This window comes from Brienomyrus brachyistius, chromosome 20 (assembly GCF_023856365.1).
Source record: "Brienomyrus brachyistius isolate T26 chromosome 20, BBRACH_0.4, whole genome shotgun sequence".
Lineage (NCBI taxonomy): Eukaryota > Metazoa > Chordata > Actinopteri > Osteoglossiformes > Mormyridae > Brienomyrus > Brienomyrus brachyistius.
In genome coordinates, this window is record NC_064552.1 from 14,384,029 (window position 1) to 14,401,109 (window position 17,081).

The following is a 17,081-nucleotide window of genomic DNA, read 5'->3' on the forward strand; positions in this document are numbered from 1 at the left end:
GTCTCCGACCAGCTTTTTGCGATATAACCGCAATAAGTGGACCTTGCTTTTATTTTCTAACGGTAGCTGATAATCTTCGCTATACCTGTTAAGCACGGTCCCTTTAACATTCTGTTCCCAACGCAAAACGCAACGGGGCAGTTATCCCCATTACCCGTTTCAAAATAACGTCATTTTCTTCCCCAGTCAGCAAAGGGCGGCGATAGACCGGCTCTGGCCAATGAATGAGTGCATCGAGGGCCGTGGGCGGTGTATGTCTGTCCGTCAGATTGAGAAGGAGAGCAACACAGAGAAAGAGTCAGGCAGAGCCAGCGACACCGTTGGATCTGCATCCCGACGGCGATTCGGAGGTTTACAAAATAATAAAATAAAATAGTTACAATCAATATAAAAAAACACACACGTTATTTATTGATGAACCATCTGCGCTGTTCTTTGATGATCTTATGGAGGAATAATTCATTGCATCAACTCAAAAAAAAGTCAAATCCACAACTCATCCAGCTGGCTAACCAGCAAGTTGTAGCAGGTAGGACATTTAATAATTCAACAGTCCAAATTGCCGAAATCAAAAGAGAGGAGACATTTCCTGATCGGTATCGCTGTGTTTGGTTAGCCAGTTATATTTCCGAAGCGAAGTGGAGCGGGTTACGGGCTAGGAAGGTGAGTTTTTGGACTTCGAAGAGAATGTCGAAAGGAGCCATATAACCTCTCATACAGACGTGTGGATAGGAATGTGATTCCTGTGAAAATTGCAAAACTGTGTCAGCTATAAGTTACAATGTATCCACCAGCACCTATCGCTCCGTAACAGGCGTAGTCCGAAAAAAATGGCACTTTGCATCAAATATCTTCTTGGGGGGGGCGATTGCCTTCGGTTAGGGCGAAAGGAGCCATACCGCGGATCGTCTTGGATTTGTGGTGATGGAAAATGCGCCGTATTTTGAGGAAGCCGCGGGTTGTTTTCGCTGTGGAAATGCTTTGTGCTTACAGGATTATCCGTGTGCCGCTTCCCACAGCCCGTTCCTGTGTGTCGCGGGCACACTGGCGATCATCCTGCTTTCGTGTGTTTGCCAGCTACCTATATGTCACCCAAATTGCACATTTTTAAAACATTACTCCTTCGCTCTCATCACCTTTGGCGATTAAAATCGTTAGTGCTCGGACTTTATTAGAAAAACAAAGCTGGGGTCGGCTTGCTGAAATGAGTAGTTCCAGCTGGCTGATGTTGAACTATCAATAAAAGAGGAGTTGGCTAGTTGCAGTATGTATTTTTTTACGTTCGCATGATTCGGTTTCTTTGTGAAAGGCAGCTGGAATCTTAAGAAAATGTATTTTTAAAAGACGGTTCGGGCTGTATCGGGGAAATTACAGTAGGGGATGGCTTAAACAAAACGCAGTGACATTGCTTAGGTATAGGTGGCTGTCTCGTTAAATTTAGAAAAATGTTGTTTATTCTCCCGCATAGCACAACACCTTCCAACGAATGTCACTTTTTGCCAGTTTTTGGGTCTTTTTGTCTTGTAAATATATCACATATTTGGGGTTGCTACGAAGCCGACTCAGTTTTACCAGCTGTCTAGTTGTAGTCAGCAGTTTGCGACCGAAAACAGATAAAAACCGCGTCCCTAATTTATAAATACGGAGCTCTTATTTTTACATCTGGTTGACCGCACTATATACTTGCTGGGGTGGGGGGGGGGAGTTGGTATCCAGAGGTTTCGGACACACGAATGTCATTATTTGTTGGCTTTGATTCAGTGCAAGTGCGATTCCTCGAATTTCTCACGTCGCAGTCCGGTTATGACAGGGTCTGCTCGCCAGCCAGCGATGCAAAGCTTTCTGAAGAAATATATCATATATGTATATATGTGAGTATCGCGACCAGTGGCTGCGAAAACCCGAATAAAAGGTAGCCCTATACCGAGGGGTCAGGGAGTGCATGTGGCCGACTTTGTGATCTTTGCGGATTTTGCACAGTGCCTGTCTCGTCCGCTGGACTGTTTCTGCCGCACGGCACAGAAATGGCGTCATGCACTCGGCTTCGGGACTGACTGCGATCGGGCACCGCGCAGACCTTCAAGGGGACACGGCGCTGTGTATCCACTGCTCTGTGCCTTTCGATCTAAATCTATTCTTTTAAAGCATACTTCTAAGATATCCGTTCGTGATGCTTTTATGCAGCGTCATCTTTGTTTTAGAGATTCGGTATATTTCTTTGTTCTTTTAGATGTGGAATTTCTAAGCTGTTGATTTGAATTAAAAGACCGTCTTTTTTTCCTTCATAGTGTTGTTTAATTCCCCGTTTTTAACAAGATCGCAGATCAAGGGTGTTGCTGGAGATCAGCGTCGGTTGATTAGACGTGTGTCGAAGCCGAAGGCGTCACCGACCGTGACTTCTTGTACTTTCATCAATCTGTGTGCGTCGCACCATCGTGGACTGGTGATGCTTTGTGAAGTTTACGATGTTAGTCAGCACACGCTCCATTCAAAATAAATGCATACAGGTCATTAGTAATGTAAAGTCGTTAATTTTTCAAAGTGGTTACAATGTCGCGGAACGTATTTTGTAAGTTTAAATAACTTATTCCGTCATGGATAGTCCCCAAAGAAAATTAATTGAAGAGTATACAGCGCATAAAGTTTCATTTTATATTTGTATTATTTAATTGAAACCAGTAGCAACAATTGAATAGCGATTTGGGTATTTACCTGTTCATTAATTCACCTATTTATGTATTGTCACCTGTGGTCTTTCTTATTTTATGAGCAGGTATGTGAGGAAATGCAAATTATTTGTGTGCATCTAAGCTGCTCTGTTCACCATTATTGACCATTAGCTAAATTAGTCCCCATATAAAACGTGTCGTTTGTCCACAATTTTGTATATGATACATTGTTTTTGATTTTAAAGAAAACTTTTTTTCAGTTACAGGCTCGACACCTGGATCCCTCAATACAAGCTGAGGAGTCCTGAGTGAAAATGAAGGTACGTTTGTTTTTCTGTCTGATTTTTGCCAAAAACCCATTAGTGTCATTTCGCTTTTCTGTAAATTTTTTATGACATATGACAGATACTATTTGGGTAATAGACTGTTGTATTATTTGAGACATGTCCTTTTTTGTGTTCAATGTAATGTCACTCTAAACATCGTGGACATATGGTATACCATCCTTAGAGAATTTTGAACTTTGATTGATTTGACTGGTATTGTGCATGAATATTTGATACACACATTCTTTGACCATTAGCCAGGTAATGATGAATGTGGTGTACATAATATTTCATGATGTCCAATTGGTTCATTTCTCCTCTGTCCTCGGTGGCAACGGGTACTAAAGTCACAGCGTTTCTCATTGGTGCTCGAACATAACGATCGCAAAGTTTGCGCACGAGGATCTTTTCCTTGTTTATGTTCCTCAGCTCTGTAACTTTTGTGTTCGGAATGTGACGGAATAATTGACGGAGGCAGGTCGTGCTTCTGTTTCCATGGTAACTGGCTACCGGGTTACTGCCTGCAGGATTTGTCCTATTGGCCTTTGGACTCGCATGAAAGGCGAAGACTAGAATGGGTCTTTTTATTTATTATCATTATTATTATTATTATTATTATTATTATTATTATTATTATTATTATTATTATTACTATTTTTATCTCAGGCGGCAGTCTTGTCGATTAATGTTTGCCGATATAGCGAATGCCTGTGACTTTGATTAATGTTCCTGCTTAACACCTGACTTTTTCCGCAATAGAACTGACTCGCAGACTCTGTTCCGGGAAGTTTCGGCTGTATGATCTAAAGTATTTGTTTGGATCGGGATGGCCCCCGGCAGCCACTAAATGAATGGGACGTATCAGGAAATAACCATTTGTTTTAAGATAAACTGCGGTTCCATTTTTAAATGTCAGTAATCTTGAGCTTGCACGATTAATGTGATCCCATAATTTATACACGGTCCTATTGTTCAGGCGTACCATACAGCTGGAATTTTTCCCGGCATTTCTTTCAAAAAAAGTGCGTGTTATCAGGATTGACAGGGACTTGTCATGTCTCTCCAGTGAAGGGAGCTCTCTCAGTCCCTCTGTTCGTCTCCTTCGGCAGGGCAGACCCGGACATTGAGTGTTCCCCCCCCCCCCCCACCCCGGGGTACCCACCGATTGAATTATTGCCAGCGAATCTTTTCTTTCTTGTCTGGTTTTTGCGTTTGTCTGTTAGAAGGAAGTCCTACAGCGCAAGTTTTCTTTATTTTATACATTTTTATCATCAGTTATTTTTTTTACTTTGATGTCCTGCGGCCTGTACTACAAAGCGTATTACTGGCTTATCGGGGTAACTTGTCAGATTTAAGGTACCACAGTTTAAATGGACTTCATATTCGTTCACTTACAATTTGCCCAGACTACCTTAAATCCGACAAGTTACCCCGATAAGCCGGTAACCCCGCTTCGTAATACAAGCCACCGCTGTGTAGCGGGTTTAAAATCTCTGAGCAACTCATTAAGCCTTGGTAGAAGGTCAGAAATGCCCCTCTGCTGCTGACTGACGACGTATACAGACGTTATGGATATTAGTTGTGTTGAGTTTCATGTATCAGCAGTTGAGTTGTAGTGCATAACCAAGTTTCACATAGGATCCTCCTTTAAAGGAATTGGTGGAGTTTGTCTGAAACTATGAAATGTCAGGGTCAACATCTGAACACTCTCAAGACCCAAATAATTAAGTCTAATGCCGGCTGACGCCAATGTGAAGCCAAAGGCAAACTTCACTGACCAATTCTCACTCTGGGGGGTAGTTTTTCTTCCAGCTTGCAAAGTCAGCGTCCCCTCAGAAGTCGCCTAATGGGTCGACCGGCACTGGTTCCGTCTGTCACTTTAGGAACTTGTAATTGGCTGTGGTAGGGGGCTGGGGAGATAGACAGCTTCATAAAAGCCACCCTTTGGTCAATGGTGATCAGTCCCGGTCTTGGAGGTGTCCTGCATGTGCCCTTTTTGTTCCGCTGCACTCTTAAATAAAGAGCTGTGATTGGGTGTTGATTGAATCCCGATTTAACCCTTTCACATATTTTCTGAATGCAGCTTAAGAAGCCTGGCAAATGCGGAATGGCCATTGGCTCATTCGGATATTCAATAGCGAAGTGCTAGCAGAAGTAAATTCACCGTTGAATCTATCATTTTGACATGCTGTGCCTTTACTTTCAATAAAAGTTCTTTACAGCGCCACTCGCCACTTTATAAATGAGCATATTCTTTGTTGTCTAAATTGGTCTCCAACTAGTTTCCGTTTGTGGTTTGTTGTCTGTGCTAACATTGAAAGAGCCCTTTGGGATGGATGAAGTCTCACGATTTGAGATTTTTGTTTGTCTTGCCCCCCAAAATAGAGGTGGTGCTTCTATCTTACCCTTGCATTTTTTGTTTACTCTAGCCAAGGACCATTATCTTTGCTGTAATGCAGTAATACCCTTTTTATAGTGGGCTGGCAAGACTTGTACACATTATTTTGCAGCAAGGTTTAACTAGCTTTGTTTGTGTTCTGAACAAATATGAATGAAAACGTTTGTTTGGCCTTTAAAATAAAGGTGCCTAATGCGATTTTTTTCAATTATGCAGTGGTTAATGTCTTTCCGGAAAAAATGTCATGGAAGGATTGATTGTTCCTAATTAAGATCAGTGATTTGTCCTGTTGTATGAGGTGCACAGATCTAGCTGTGCTAACCAAGCTTGTCTTATAGTATGTCTGTGGTATAACTTAACGTCATCGCAGACTTTACAAAAAGTTTAAAACCATTGTGTGGGAGTCCTGCTTGATATCTATGGAAGTAAATTTATGACAAAAGTCGTTGATGCAAAAAGCATGTTGTATTACAATAATCAAACAAAAAAAAACACATTGTATTTAATGATACTTGAATTTTTGGAAGCTATACTTTAATGTGAATGTACATTTAGACATTGAATATTCCAACTGAAAATATTTCAGTTATAACTGTAATTGGTAAAATAATCAATACAAAAATATTCGGCTTCCAAAATTCAGTTCCAAAACATACAGATTATAAAGTTCATTTTTATAATTCAGTCACCTGAATTCAGTTTATTTACTTTTGCTTCAAAATAAATTTTAAGACGATAGATTCAGTTGGAAACATTCAATGTGTTTTAATGGCAACTTCATAATTCAGAGGTAATATTCAGTGCTTGATTTTTTTTTTGCTTCGTAAATACACTGCTATAATTTTAGTGTTTTACAATACGGTCCGAATTTCAAACTTCTACATCTGGGACTATTAGGATGAGCAATGGAGTGCCGATAAAGTTCTTCTCTAGATCCAGAGTCAACAGTGGAGCGTGCCATAAACACAAGTTACGATGCACCGATTGACAAAACAGATTTTCTCTGATTGCTGATACAACAGTCCCAAAATTGGCTATTGTCCCATGCCTACTATGTAGCTGTAGTTAGCTTACAAGCTAGAAATCTTAGGAGCTGCCTACTGGTAGCTAAAGTGAGCAAAGTAAGTTTTATGTAGAGATATGCGATAAATCGTTAATAAATCAGTATCAGCCGATATAAGTGAACAGCATCATCGTGTTAGATATGGGTTACGTGTAGGCAGTTCGGAAGAGTCGAGAAATAAGATTTAGTTGTGTTTTTCTGCTCTGTGCTTTCGTATTAATTCTGCTAATTAGTTCTACCTGTTACCGATTTTCGGACAACCTATTAATTTATTTCAGCGGACGATAAGAGGGGAAAAACAGCATTGGAGCGCAGAGGTTTTTTTCGTTTAGCTGTGTTGGGTTTCTTTTTTCCAGTTTGGTTGGAGACGGACGTCGTGCGCAGCAATCGACCTCTGCTAGAACTGGACGCTTTTAATCGCATGGCGAAACTGGTTAACTTTTTTATGCGTTTCTAAAGAGAGGGTTTTATTTGGTCTTTTCCATGTGTGAGTAAGAAGACGAAGGTGTGTGTGTGTGTTGTTTTTTTTTTTTACTCTTTCACTGCCTGCCCCTTAAGCGTTTGACGGGCGGGATGTGAAGAGGACTCGTTAGGCTGGGCTGGTTCGCCAAGAACTGGAAAAAGACTGCTGCTGACAATCGCCCCTATTAATGGGACATATTGGGATTTCCTTTGGTGTGTTTTGTCATGGGTCCATGTAATTAGTGTTTATTTTGAAATTATTTCTGGTATTGTAATTTGCTGTTAAACGTGGCAGCATTGTGGGATTTTGGTTGTACTATTCTTGGTTGTTTGTAAGTTCACCCGCTAAATGTTTTTGTGTTGGAGATTGAATTCACAGAAAAAAGAATAATGTAACATCATTCCATTATTCCGCGCCAGCAAGTTTTATAACCAGCTAGGCTGAAAGATAGGACAGTAACCGACTTGGGGACAGTCATGTCCGCGATGACACAACCAAAGAAAATCTACCGTTCTGTCAATTGGTGCATCATTACTTGCCTCCTGTTTGCTGTTGACTCCAGATCTAGACGGGAACTCTCAGTACTCAACTGCTTATCCTGCTAGTCCCGGATGTAGAAGGTTGATTTTTCAGACCATACTTTAAACTACTGAAATTTTGGCAGCATATTTGTAAAGCAAAAATAAGAAGACTGACTATTACTCTGAATTATGAAGTTGCCATTAAAACACATTGAATGTTTCCAACTGAAAATATTCCCTTGAAATTGATTTTTAAGGTGAAAGTAAATTAACTGAATTTAGGTAAATAAATTATACAAATGCACTTTATAAACTGTATATTTTAGAACTGAATTGTGAAAGCTAAATATTTTTGTATTGATTATTTTAGCAATTAAATTACAATTGAAATATTTTAAGCTAAAATATTCAAAATGTACATTCACATTAAATTACAGCCCCCAAACATTCAAGCATTATTAAATGCAATGCGTCTTTATTCGATTATTGTAACTCAGCATGCTTTTTTGCTTTAACGCCTTTTGTCATTAATTTGCTTCCAGAGATTTGTCCTTTGAGTGTATAATCATTGTAAAGAAGCTCTTGTTGATTATTTTTTTTTTTAGTAACACAAACCATTGTTGACATGTGAAGGCTCACCTGTAGTGGGAGTGTGACTGTCTGAAAGTGCTAAATATTCTGCATAGTAGCATTTTTGTTTACTTAAACAGTACATCTGAATTAAACTGTGCAAACAGACAGGGCCCAGGAATGACACCACTGAGTCATATTGAACTGACAAACTGCCAACTTCACAAACTCCATCCCACCAGACCATATATTATGTAGGTTATAATGCAATAATTATTTTTTCCTTCCAAGTTTACTGCATCATTTTGTCATAGCATGATCCTGCGCGTATCTGTGTAAGTGGTGTTATTTTTACGGTGAGCACAGTGCATTGCTTAACTTTAAGTTGTCATCCGTGCATTCCCAGCCCGTGCAAATTTTAGTCATGGAAATTTTTTGGCCACTCTCGAGCTGCTGGCAGAGACCGGATGATGGGGTTTCAACTGGGAAGGTGCTCATGGCTGAGTGAGCAGCGCTGAGGGTCTGATGGCCTTCTGGAGATGGCCTTGGACTTGGGTGTTTGGCGGATAATAGGTGGTTTGCCGCCCAGCGTGCTTTGGCGCTCCAATGCAATTCTGCTGTCTCCGGGCTCCCTTGATGGTGCTGGAATGGGCTTTAGTCCTGGAGGACCCTTCTGGCCCTGCTGAATTGCTTGTTTGCTTGCTTAACTGTTAATCCCATATATATATATATATATATTTTTTTTTTTATATTAGACCAGGGGTCCAGTTTCTAAGCTTATTGGAGTTTTACTTATGCAAAAATGTTCTGAGGGCAGAAGGAAAAATGATTGGTTCAGAGAGATAACCAATCAGATTGTAGAGGTGGTGGGTCCAAGCAACTAGAGGAGGTGGGAGCAACCAATCGGATGTCTTGGTCCCGCCTCCTCTACAATATGACTGGATCCTCTTTCTGAACCAATCAATTTCCCTTCTGCCCTCAATTTTACATTTCCTTCTTTTTTTATGCATTATCGAGAAAGTAGACCTCCCATGAGCAGTTCCTAACCAAGGTGCCTCCACTGTCCATGGAACTCGCCTGTGTTTGTGCTGACTTTGCGTGTTTGCCTTGTGTCTCTGAGAGAGAGTGTGTTCTCTCATTTCTCCCCACGACCCGGTGTGTTGGCTGTACTGCAGCAGTGCCAGCAGTGTCTCAGTACAATGTCAAGTGGACAGGTGTCTGCCGGGTGTCCTTTACCGCAGCCCTGCTTCAGGTGCCTTTTCAAAATATCCTGATATTCTCACTTCTAGATGTCTGCCCGGGGTTTAGACCACATCAGTGCTTTGGATATGTGTGACCGGTCTGTAGTCTTTCACACTGCATTTTTGGGACTTCTTTTGTTTTCTGTCATGATAACTAAGTAATCGGTATTTTTAAGACAATTTAGTAAATATGTAGTAAATTTGAATATCATAACATTTTTGAGTTGGAAGCAAGCGTATAATAAAAACTATATTTGGGGTGAAACGTGTGTGTGTGTGTGTATAATATATATATGAAAAAATGGGGGAGATTTGAAACTGAATGATACTTCAGTCTTTCTTTGGTTGGTTTCCTGGGCTAATCCTACTCCGTCAAATGGTGCTTCATGGGCTCTTGACAGCGTTACAAACAGTCCCCATAGCTTTAGTTTTACTGCAGCTCATTTTCGGTATTAGATGCAACAATCTCTTGTTTTTCTTTGACCGTCCTGAGAGGATCGTCCAGGGAAATCACAACTAAGTAGTTTAATTAATGGTATTGATCGAAGAGGAAAATGTTACTGTTACACAGGGAGCTGTGACCTACAAAAGTTATGTGCCCAAACTTCACAATGGATTCTAATTTTTTTTTCTTCTTTTGATTAAAGGTGAAGAAGCGTACAAGGTGACAGTATATCATTAATTTTAACAAAAAAGGAAAGATAGAAAAGAATCAGTGTAACATTTATGATGGGAGAACCATTAGGTGGTATCGTGTGTAGACTGTGAGGGCATAGCGTACTATTCCCATAATGCCGTGCATGTCTTTGCGTGTATGTGTGTGTGTTTTTATGCATTCGGGAAGGTAAAAGAGATGGACTGGAAGGTTAAATTGAAGAGGAGACGGATGAGCAAAAAGGAAATTAACTGGAAGGCTTCTGAGTGTTATATTAATCCTTGTATGTGTTATTGTCAGATTCTGGAATTTTTGTAGAATGGCTGCTCATAAAAATTCTCATAACTGGCAAACTATAGAACAGTCTGAGATAAATCATTTGAGAATCTTTCAAAGAGCATAGTGAGGTCATTTTACAGGGGTTAGTTTCAAGTCCACCCCCACCCCCCCCAGGGAAACCAAAACTTTTTCTTAGATTAGTTCATGATTGGCAAAACCAGAGAAGTTATTTTTAGTTGGCTTATTGAAGTGTCAAAATGTACAGCTGTAATGCAGATCAATTTGTTTTACATTACTTTTGGATTTTTGCCAAGTGAGAAGACCTACAGTTTTCTTCTCAACTTGAATAATTTAAAATTCACTGGATCCATTTCACTAGAGCACTGGCAGTGTTTATAACACCTAGCTGTAAATGTAACCTACCAGAAGATGGAAGCTGTTTCAGTCCAACGTCATGGGTCAGCACAAAGTTAAAGAAGTGTTGCATCGGCCTAAACTCATGTGATTTTATATTATTTACATTTTGTCAAACTAGTTTGTTTCTTTTCTGATTTTGAATCCAAATTGAGGTATGCATGGTCATCTTTTGATATGCAAATTGAAAGAGTTCTGATGTTGCAGGGAACTTCATAAAATGTGTTTTCCATCACTTGCAGATGCTGTGTTGGATGCAGTATCTGAATTTGTCTGATTTGTAGTCACTAAGGAATTGATTTTGTTCCCGGATAGCTTTGATAACACACTTTACATTCAAGAGCTATTGTTAAGTTTTCAAGAAGCAACATCTCAAGGTTTCTGAGTAATTTGGCGTCTGGTTTTTACTCGACACATGGGAATTCAAGCCTGATCTGGCCAGGGTTAGTTCACTTTGCCATGGATGTCTTGCAGACGAGGTGGATGTGTATCAAAATATTTTGACTGCTGTCGAGAGCATAATGAATTGCATGTTAAAATAAATGGACTGTATCCATGTGCTCCACACATTTCAATTCGAATGAAATTCTGTCCGTGTCTGAGATTACATCACCCATATAAATGTGGTTCAGAATAGTGTCACATGACCTAGGAGAGCCTTGGATCTCATTGGCCCTTCAGGAGTAAGGTGTGGTGGGATCTGAGTGTGACAGAGCCTCACACTGATGTTCTGCACCTTTCACCGCACGGCATTTACTCTGAACGTGGTCCCCCTGCCTTCCTCTAAGTGATGTAGACGGTAGACTTACATGTCACTATGAAAGGTGGAAAGATGCTGCCTGGCAGGTGTGGGAGACTTCCTGTTGTTAGCGCTGTATTCGGGTGTGTGTGTGAAGCCTTCGCTGTCGCTGGTGTCACGTCTCGTTCGTGTTCATTAGGACCGAACACGCCAAGACTAATGCTGCGTACATGGTGAATAAAGCTGACTGACACTGATTCACGCGAAGCACTTTTTTTTTTTAGCCCACCCCAATTGGTCCATTTTCATTGAACTGTGTGTGTATCTTGTAGTGAATTAATGTCTGAAGGTGGCCTACCATGTTACAAGGAGGCATAAGCAGTAAGTCTAGGCCTACCTCCTGCTGTATCCATAACTATAACCTGGACAGGATCAGTTGAAGTTGTTTTTAGTTGAAACTTTTTGGAAACACCTGTTCTGCAAATAAAAAAATGATTAAAGTCGGTTACTCCAGACCTGGATGATCAATACTTTTTTTCCTGATGTTTGTGTCGCCCAGTTTTTAAATTAAACACAGGACTTCTGTTTAACGGAGGCCTTCCGGGGGGGGGATGGCGGCGGCATAAGAGTAGGCAATTTCCCCCAGTACCGTAATCGCTTCGCTGCGCATCTCCGCCCCGGTACCTGTGGATGTAGTGGAAATAAGGTGAACTTGGCAGTCTGCTGACCCCAGTCTCACGGAGCTCTGCCGGTCAGAGGCGTCTCTCTTCCCTTAGGTCATGTGAACACGCTCACTTTGTCGGGACACTTGAATGGGAAAAAATTAAGCACGTTTAAAATCCATTTTCCGTGTTTCTAACCAATCTTCATTGCTTTTACTTCTTCCCCAAGTAATAGATCATATTCAATTAGCTGTTTTTCTGCTTATCTTGAAACTGCTCCGTCTGAAGGAGCTGGATAAATTAAAAACAAATTGGGAGCTTGTCTTGGTTTTTGTCTTGTTCACGCAGATTTTCCCCTGTCGCGGTGCTCAGTTTGTGTCGGATTTTAATTTACTGCCCGGATTCGCGTTCTTTGTTGGTTTAGATTTATTCTTAGAAAATTCATAGTATATGTTTTCAGCGCCGAGTTTTGTACGCGTTCCGGGACCTGAGTCTGCCCGTTCCGCCACCTTCTCATTTATAAATTAAGCACTGCCCTGTTCGCAAGCCAGTGTTGCCGACCCACCCCCCAACCGCATTACGCCTCGGTCCCGATTACTCTCGTGATTCACGGTTTACCCAGCCTGTGATTTAGGAACCGACTGAAAATGGATCCGCGACGGAAAGACCTAATTATCGCATTCAAAGTTTTGCCTATTAAAGATACCACATCTCTTTAAAAACAGACTGGATCTTATTTTAATAGCTGGGCCTGCAGAGTCGCATTTTAGCGCATTATATAAAAGCCGATTGGGTACCACTGCTAAGTGAGAGCCAGTTCCTGCGCTGCTCCGTGCCGGTGGAGGTAACGGTCCGTCGCGGCGGTTTCCATTCATTGCTGTGCCGCTGATTTACTCGGGATCCAACCTCCTGCTGAGTAATGTTTGGCAGCCCGACAATCACAGCGTAAGCTATGGATCATAAGGACAGGCATTTGACCAGTCTCTGAAATGAACAGATAGGTCACGTTTCAGACATCCAAACTAAGTTATGTATGCATATATGATGTGCGTGTGTAGTATTGCAGTATACGCACGTATTTTTCTTTTTACGAATTTATTTTCCCTGATCCGTACTTTTCTCTTGTATTACTACTCCTCCAGTGACCTCTTTCTTTCTGGATGATTTATCTAATGTTTGATATGAACGTTTCTCCTACGGATATGAAAGCAAACCTTTTGGCACAGATAATTGAGGTGAAACGCGCGTCCCGGCGCTTTATTCATCTGATGCGCTCGGATGTGCACGGTCAGCAGGTAGGATTCCTATAAGGCTGCTTTTTCTGGGATTCCGGGTGAAGATATACAGCACCAGAGGTTAAGGCCGTCCGGGACCCAACACGGTGTAAAGATTTTTTAAATATAATTTTTATTGCAAGCTTAGAAAATGCAAAAAGCATGTCTTTTACATCGCTGAAAGTAGGCAAGCAAACACAGAATAACTAAAAGTCACAAAAAAGAAAGACACGGAAGTTCCTAACAAATCTGCGGAGACAGAAAGTATGAGAAATAAATAAATCCCACTAAAATAGTGCATCGGGGAGGCACATTCATAACGAACAACTTACTTTTTCATCAGTTTCAGAGATTTATGATATTCTTTAATCATCTGTGGGAAATTATTAAATACGGGCATGGTTTTAACACGGTGTAAAGATGACTGTAATGAAATCCGGCTTCGCTTTCGTTAGTATGCCCGTCTGCTGTTTCCGAGGGGGAAAGAGCCGTTCTCGCACATTTCTTCAAAGCGGAGGTTGAAAACGTTTGGACTGCAAGACCTAGCGAATTAGGGGATAGTCCGCTTTTAAAAGATCGCTGGAAGCATGAAGCTGAATTGTAAGATGGACACGTTTAATGAATGAATGTTGCAGTCGTATAGTGATTTTTTTTATAACGCAGCGTTTCTTGCCGCAGGTTAATCCGTTGTATCATCGGTTGTTTTTAATATAATGCTGCAAGAATAAGTTAATCGCCATGTTTGTTTGGTTGTTTTGATGGTAGCTCTCCTGTCGGGTTCGTACATGTTGAGACTGCTGCAGTTCTGATATTTTGGGGGAGCTAAGGTGAGAGAAACGCTGTCTTGGCAAATGTGCTGTTTTCATTCCAGGATGCGCTCCAGAAGCAGTGGGACAGGACTGTTGGACCACTTTCAGCTCCATATGATCCTTCCAGTTCCTATTTGGGTTGAGCCTCTGTTCCATCCTACCTCACCAGTGTACAATTGGCATGTTTATCACACCTGGTTCTTTCAGGACCAGCAGACCTGACTGGTGCATCCTGGACAGTAAACATTTCTTTTCCATGTGTAGAATATGGGGCGGAGCCTTGCTTGTGAGCTGACCCTGACGTTGCATGACAGAGTTCAGTGCTTGATTTCTGGACATGTGCTGATGGTCTCCTCGTACATGTTGACAGGGTACGTATGGTACATAGACGGAGTTGATCCAAAAAAACCAGCACATGTGACCATGTCCGGTTTGCAGTGTGGCTTCGGCACCTGCTCGGTGAATCCAGCAAGCTCCCAAACAGACATCTACACGCCAGCGTCCTGCGCCCAGTATATCCAGCGTTATCTCCAGTAACTGTCTCCCAGCACCTGTGGAAAAACAGCTGGAAATTGCACCCCACCCAAGCACAATTAGGCACTCCTGGAGACCCATACACAGATATTTTGGCCTTTCAAATGTAAGCGTTGTTTATCCTTTAGACGCCTGCCAGTTGTAATAGGCCAGCTGTCGACAGTGATCAGTTACTGAGGCTTCCTGTCACTGATCCTTATGCTTGGCCATTAAGACGAAGAACATGCAGCATCAGTACTGAGATTAGAATTTAGTAGTGGGGAAAATTCATCTGTTCCAATAGTGTTGGGGCGGCTTGGTGGCGCAGTGGCTAGCACTGTTGCCTCACACCTCTGGGACCAGGGGTCAAAAGTCTGTGTTATGGCTCTGTGTGTGTGGAGTTTGCATGTTGTCATTGTGGGGTTTCCTCCAGCTACTCCGGTTTCTCCCCCAGCTACTCCGGTTTCTCCCTCAATCCAAAAAACACACCAAGGTGAATTGGCATTATAGGTTGGCACCCCATCCTGGGTTATTCTGCACCTTGCACCCATAGCTTCTGGGGAAGAATCCAGACGCCCATGACCTTGAATAGGACAATTGGGTACAGAAAATGGACAGAATTAGTGTCTCAAAATCCATCAAATTTCTAACTACTTGTCACGTAAAAATATTGTTTTCTAGGTCAGTCCTTTAATGTTATTGTATGTGATAAATGTAACACTGCCCATTTATTATTAATCTATTAATCTAACCCTGTTCCCTCTTTTACAGGGGGTTCAAATGCGTGTGTGTGGAGCTTGCATGTTCTCCCTAGGTGTTCTCCAGGTAACTCTGGTTGGCTCTTGCAGTCCGGAGACGTGCAATTACGTAAATTGCCATGTCGAAATTGGCCGTAGCGTATGAATGTGCATTCATGTGTGGATTATTATTATTATGGCCAGTGTGAGGTCAATCAGCCTTTGAAAAATTGTTAAAATTCCAGATGATCGTCAAACTTGAAAGGTCACATTCACCAAGCTTTACTGGTGAATAGTCTTTTTTATGCTTTGACATGTTATCAATTTTTCCTGGAATTTCAAGTAAATGAATAACAGTTTTGGCTGTATACACCCACTGCTCATTCAGGATCACAGTGAACGCAATGCTCTCTGCATTTACTCTGATCATCCAATGCAGTCATAGACAACTGAGGGAGAGGTCGTTTATAGTTTTGATTTCCTGAACTGCTGTTAAAGACCCAGCAGTAGTCAGGTTAATGTTTACTTTCACTAGTCTATGCTGGAAATTCGTGGTTAGGTACCTTTACTCCCATAGCTGTATATGAATCGTCACCAGAGATGTGACTCTGAACTTTATGGTGGTAAGTGGGTCTCCCGTTTGCCGTAACCAGACGCTGCACACGCATAGCGGAGAGGACCGACTCAAACCCGCTACCCTGGGGACGTCAGCCGGCGAGGCGCCTTGCTGAGCCTCCCTTCTGATAAAATGAAATGAAACCCATACAAATATAATTGGAACAGTCATTCTGGAAGAAAAAAAAGAATTTCCAGAAATATCCAGCGGCTTATTTGCTATTGTGCACAACTGAAAAGAACTAAATGCGTCAAGGGAACGTACTTGGTCATGAAAACGATTTATTAAAATGAATTACAGTAGACAAAGTACACAGAAAGCGTCTTCATTTCATTGATACGCGTTAAATGAGAAGGCGTGGAAGTCCTCTCCACACGTCTCTCATGATTGCAGAATAGACTCGAACGTGTCTGGACTTTAGGAGGAATTAGAAGCGCGTTTCGAGTGGCAACGAAAGCTGCTTCTCTCTGTATCGTGCTGTCCCAGATTACATGTTAATAAATGTAAATCTGCCTCCTGCCGGCGAACCCCGATGTGAGCGCCGGGCTGATTGGCAGCTTGGGCCAGTGTCCCTAAAGGAAAGGAGGACTTGGATGTTGGGGGAAGCAAGTTTCACTGTGCATTAGTGCTCGCCGAACGTCTCTGCTTTCTGTCCGAAACGTGTAGGTTAGTTAGGCCTACGTATTTATGTAATAGCGGGAAGGATCTGGGTTTTAAGATTAAAAGCGCGAAGCTTTTGGGAGGAGTGGTAAATTGTTTGAGTATTTCTTTCCATCGTAAACACCAAAGCCCAGATGTGACCCAGGTTAAGGTCGCTAAAGCCGGATCCGTCATTGAAACTGCAGCCTTCAGGTTATGAGGCAGTGATCTTAACTAAGCCGCTGTTAATCCAGAATTTATAAAATGTATTTGTTTGTGCCATACTTATTGAAGTGTCGTAATATATGTTATGTATGTCTGGAATATATTTTAATGTCGATGTTTTCCCCTTCATTTTAAATTGCCTGCTTATGTTCGGCTCTGGTAAGAATATTAAGGCGGAGTCAGCTCGACGTTAATGGTGTCTTGTGTTACTCGTCATGTTTATAATGATGGGATGAGCGCATGTTTTGTTTAGTAAGTATTAAAATGA

The 17,081-nt window shown here is 41.6% G+C and overlaps 1 protein-coding gene across 7 annotated transcripts in view; it reads left to right on the forward strand.

Annotated features, from left to right (window-relative positions):
* The first annotated feature begins 287 nt into the window (after nucleotides 1-287).
* LOC125715479 (AT-rich interactive domain-containing protein 4B-like) overlaps nucleotides 288-17,081 on the forward strand; it is a 57,576-nt gene continuing 40,782 nt past the window's right edge. For 3 of the 7 annotated variants that reach the window (XR_007384081.1, XM_048987023.1, XM_048987024.1), the window contains exons 1-2: nucleotides 289-529; nucleotides 2,930-2,989. Coding sequence is in view for 6 of the 7 variants with exons in the window: in XM_048987023.1 (XP_048842980.1) it covers nucleotides 2,984-2,989 (6 nt within the window). In the remaining variant the exon portion in view is untranslated. The other 4 variants (XM_048987025.1, XM_048987020.1, XM_048987021.1 and 1 more) reach the window with 4 other exon arrangements.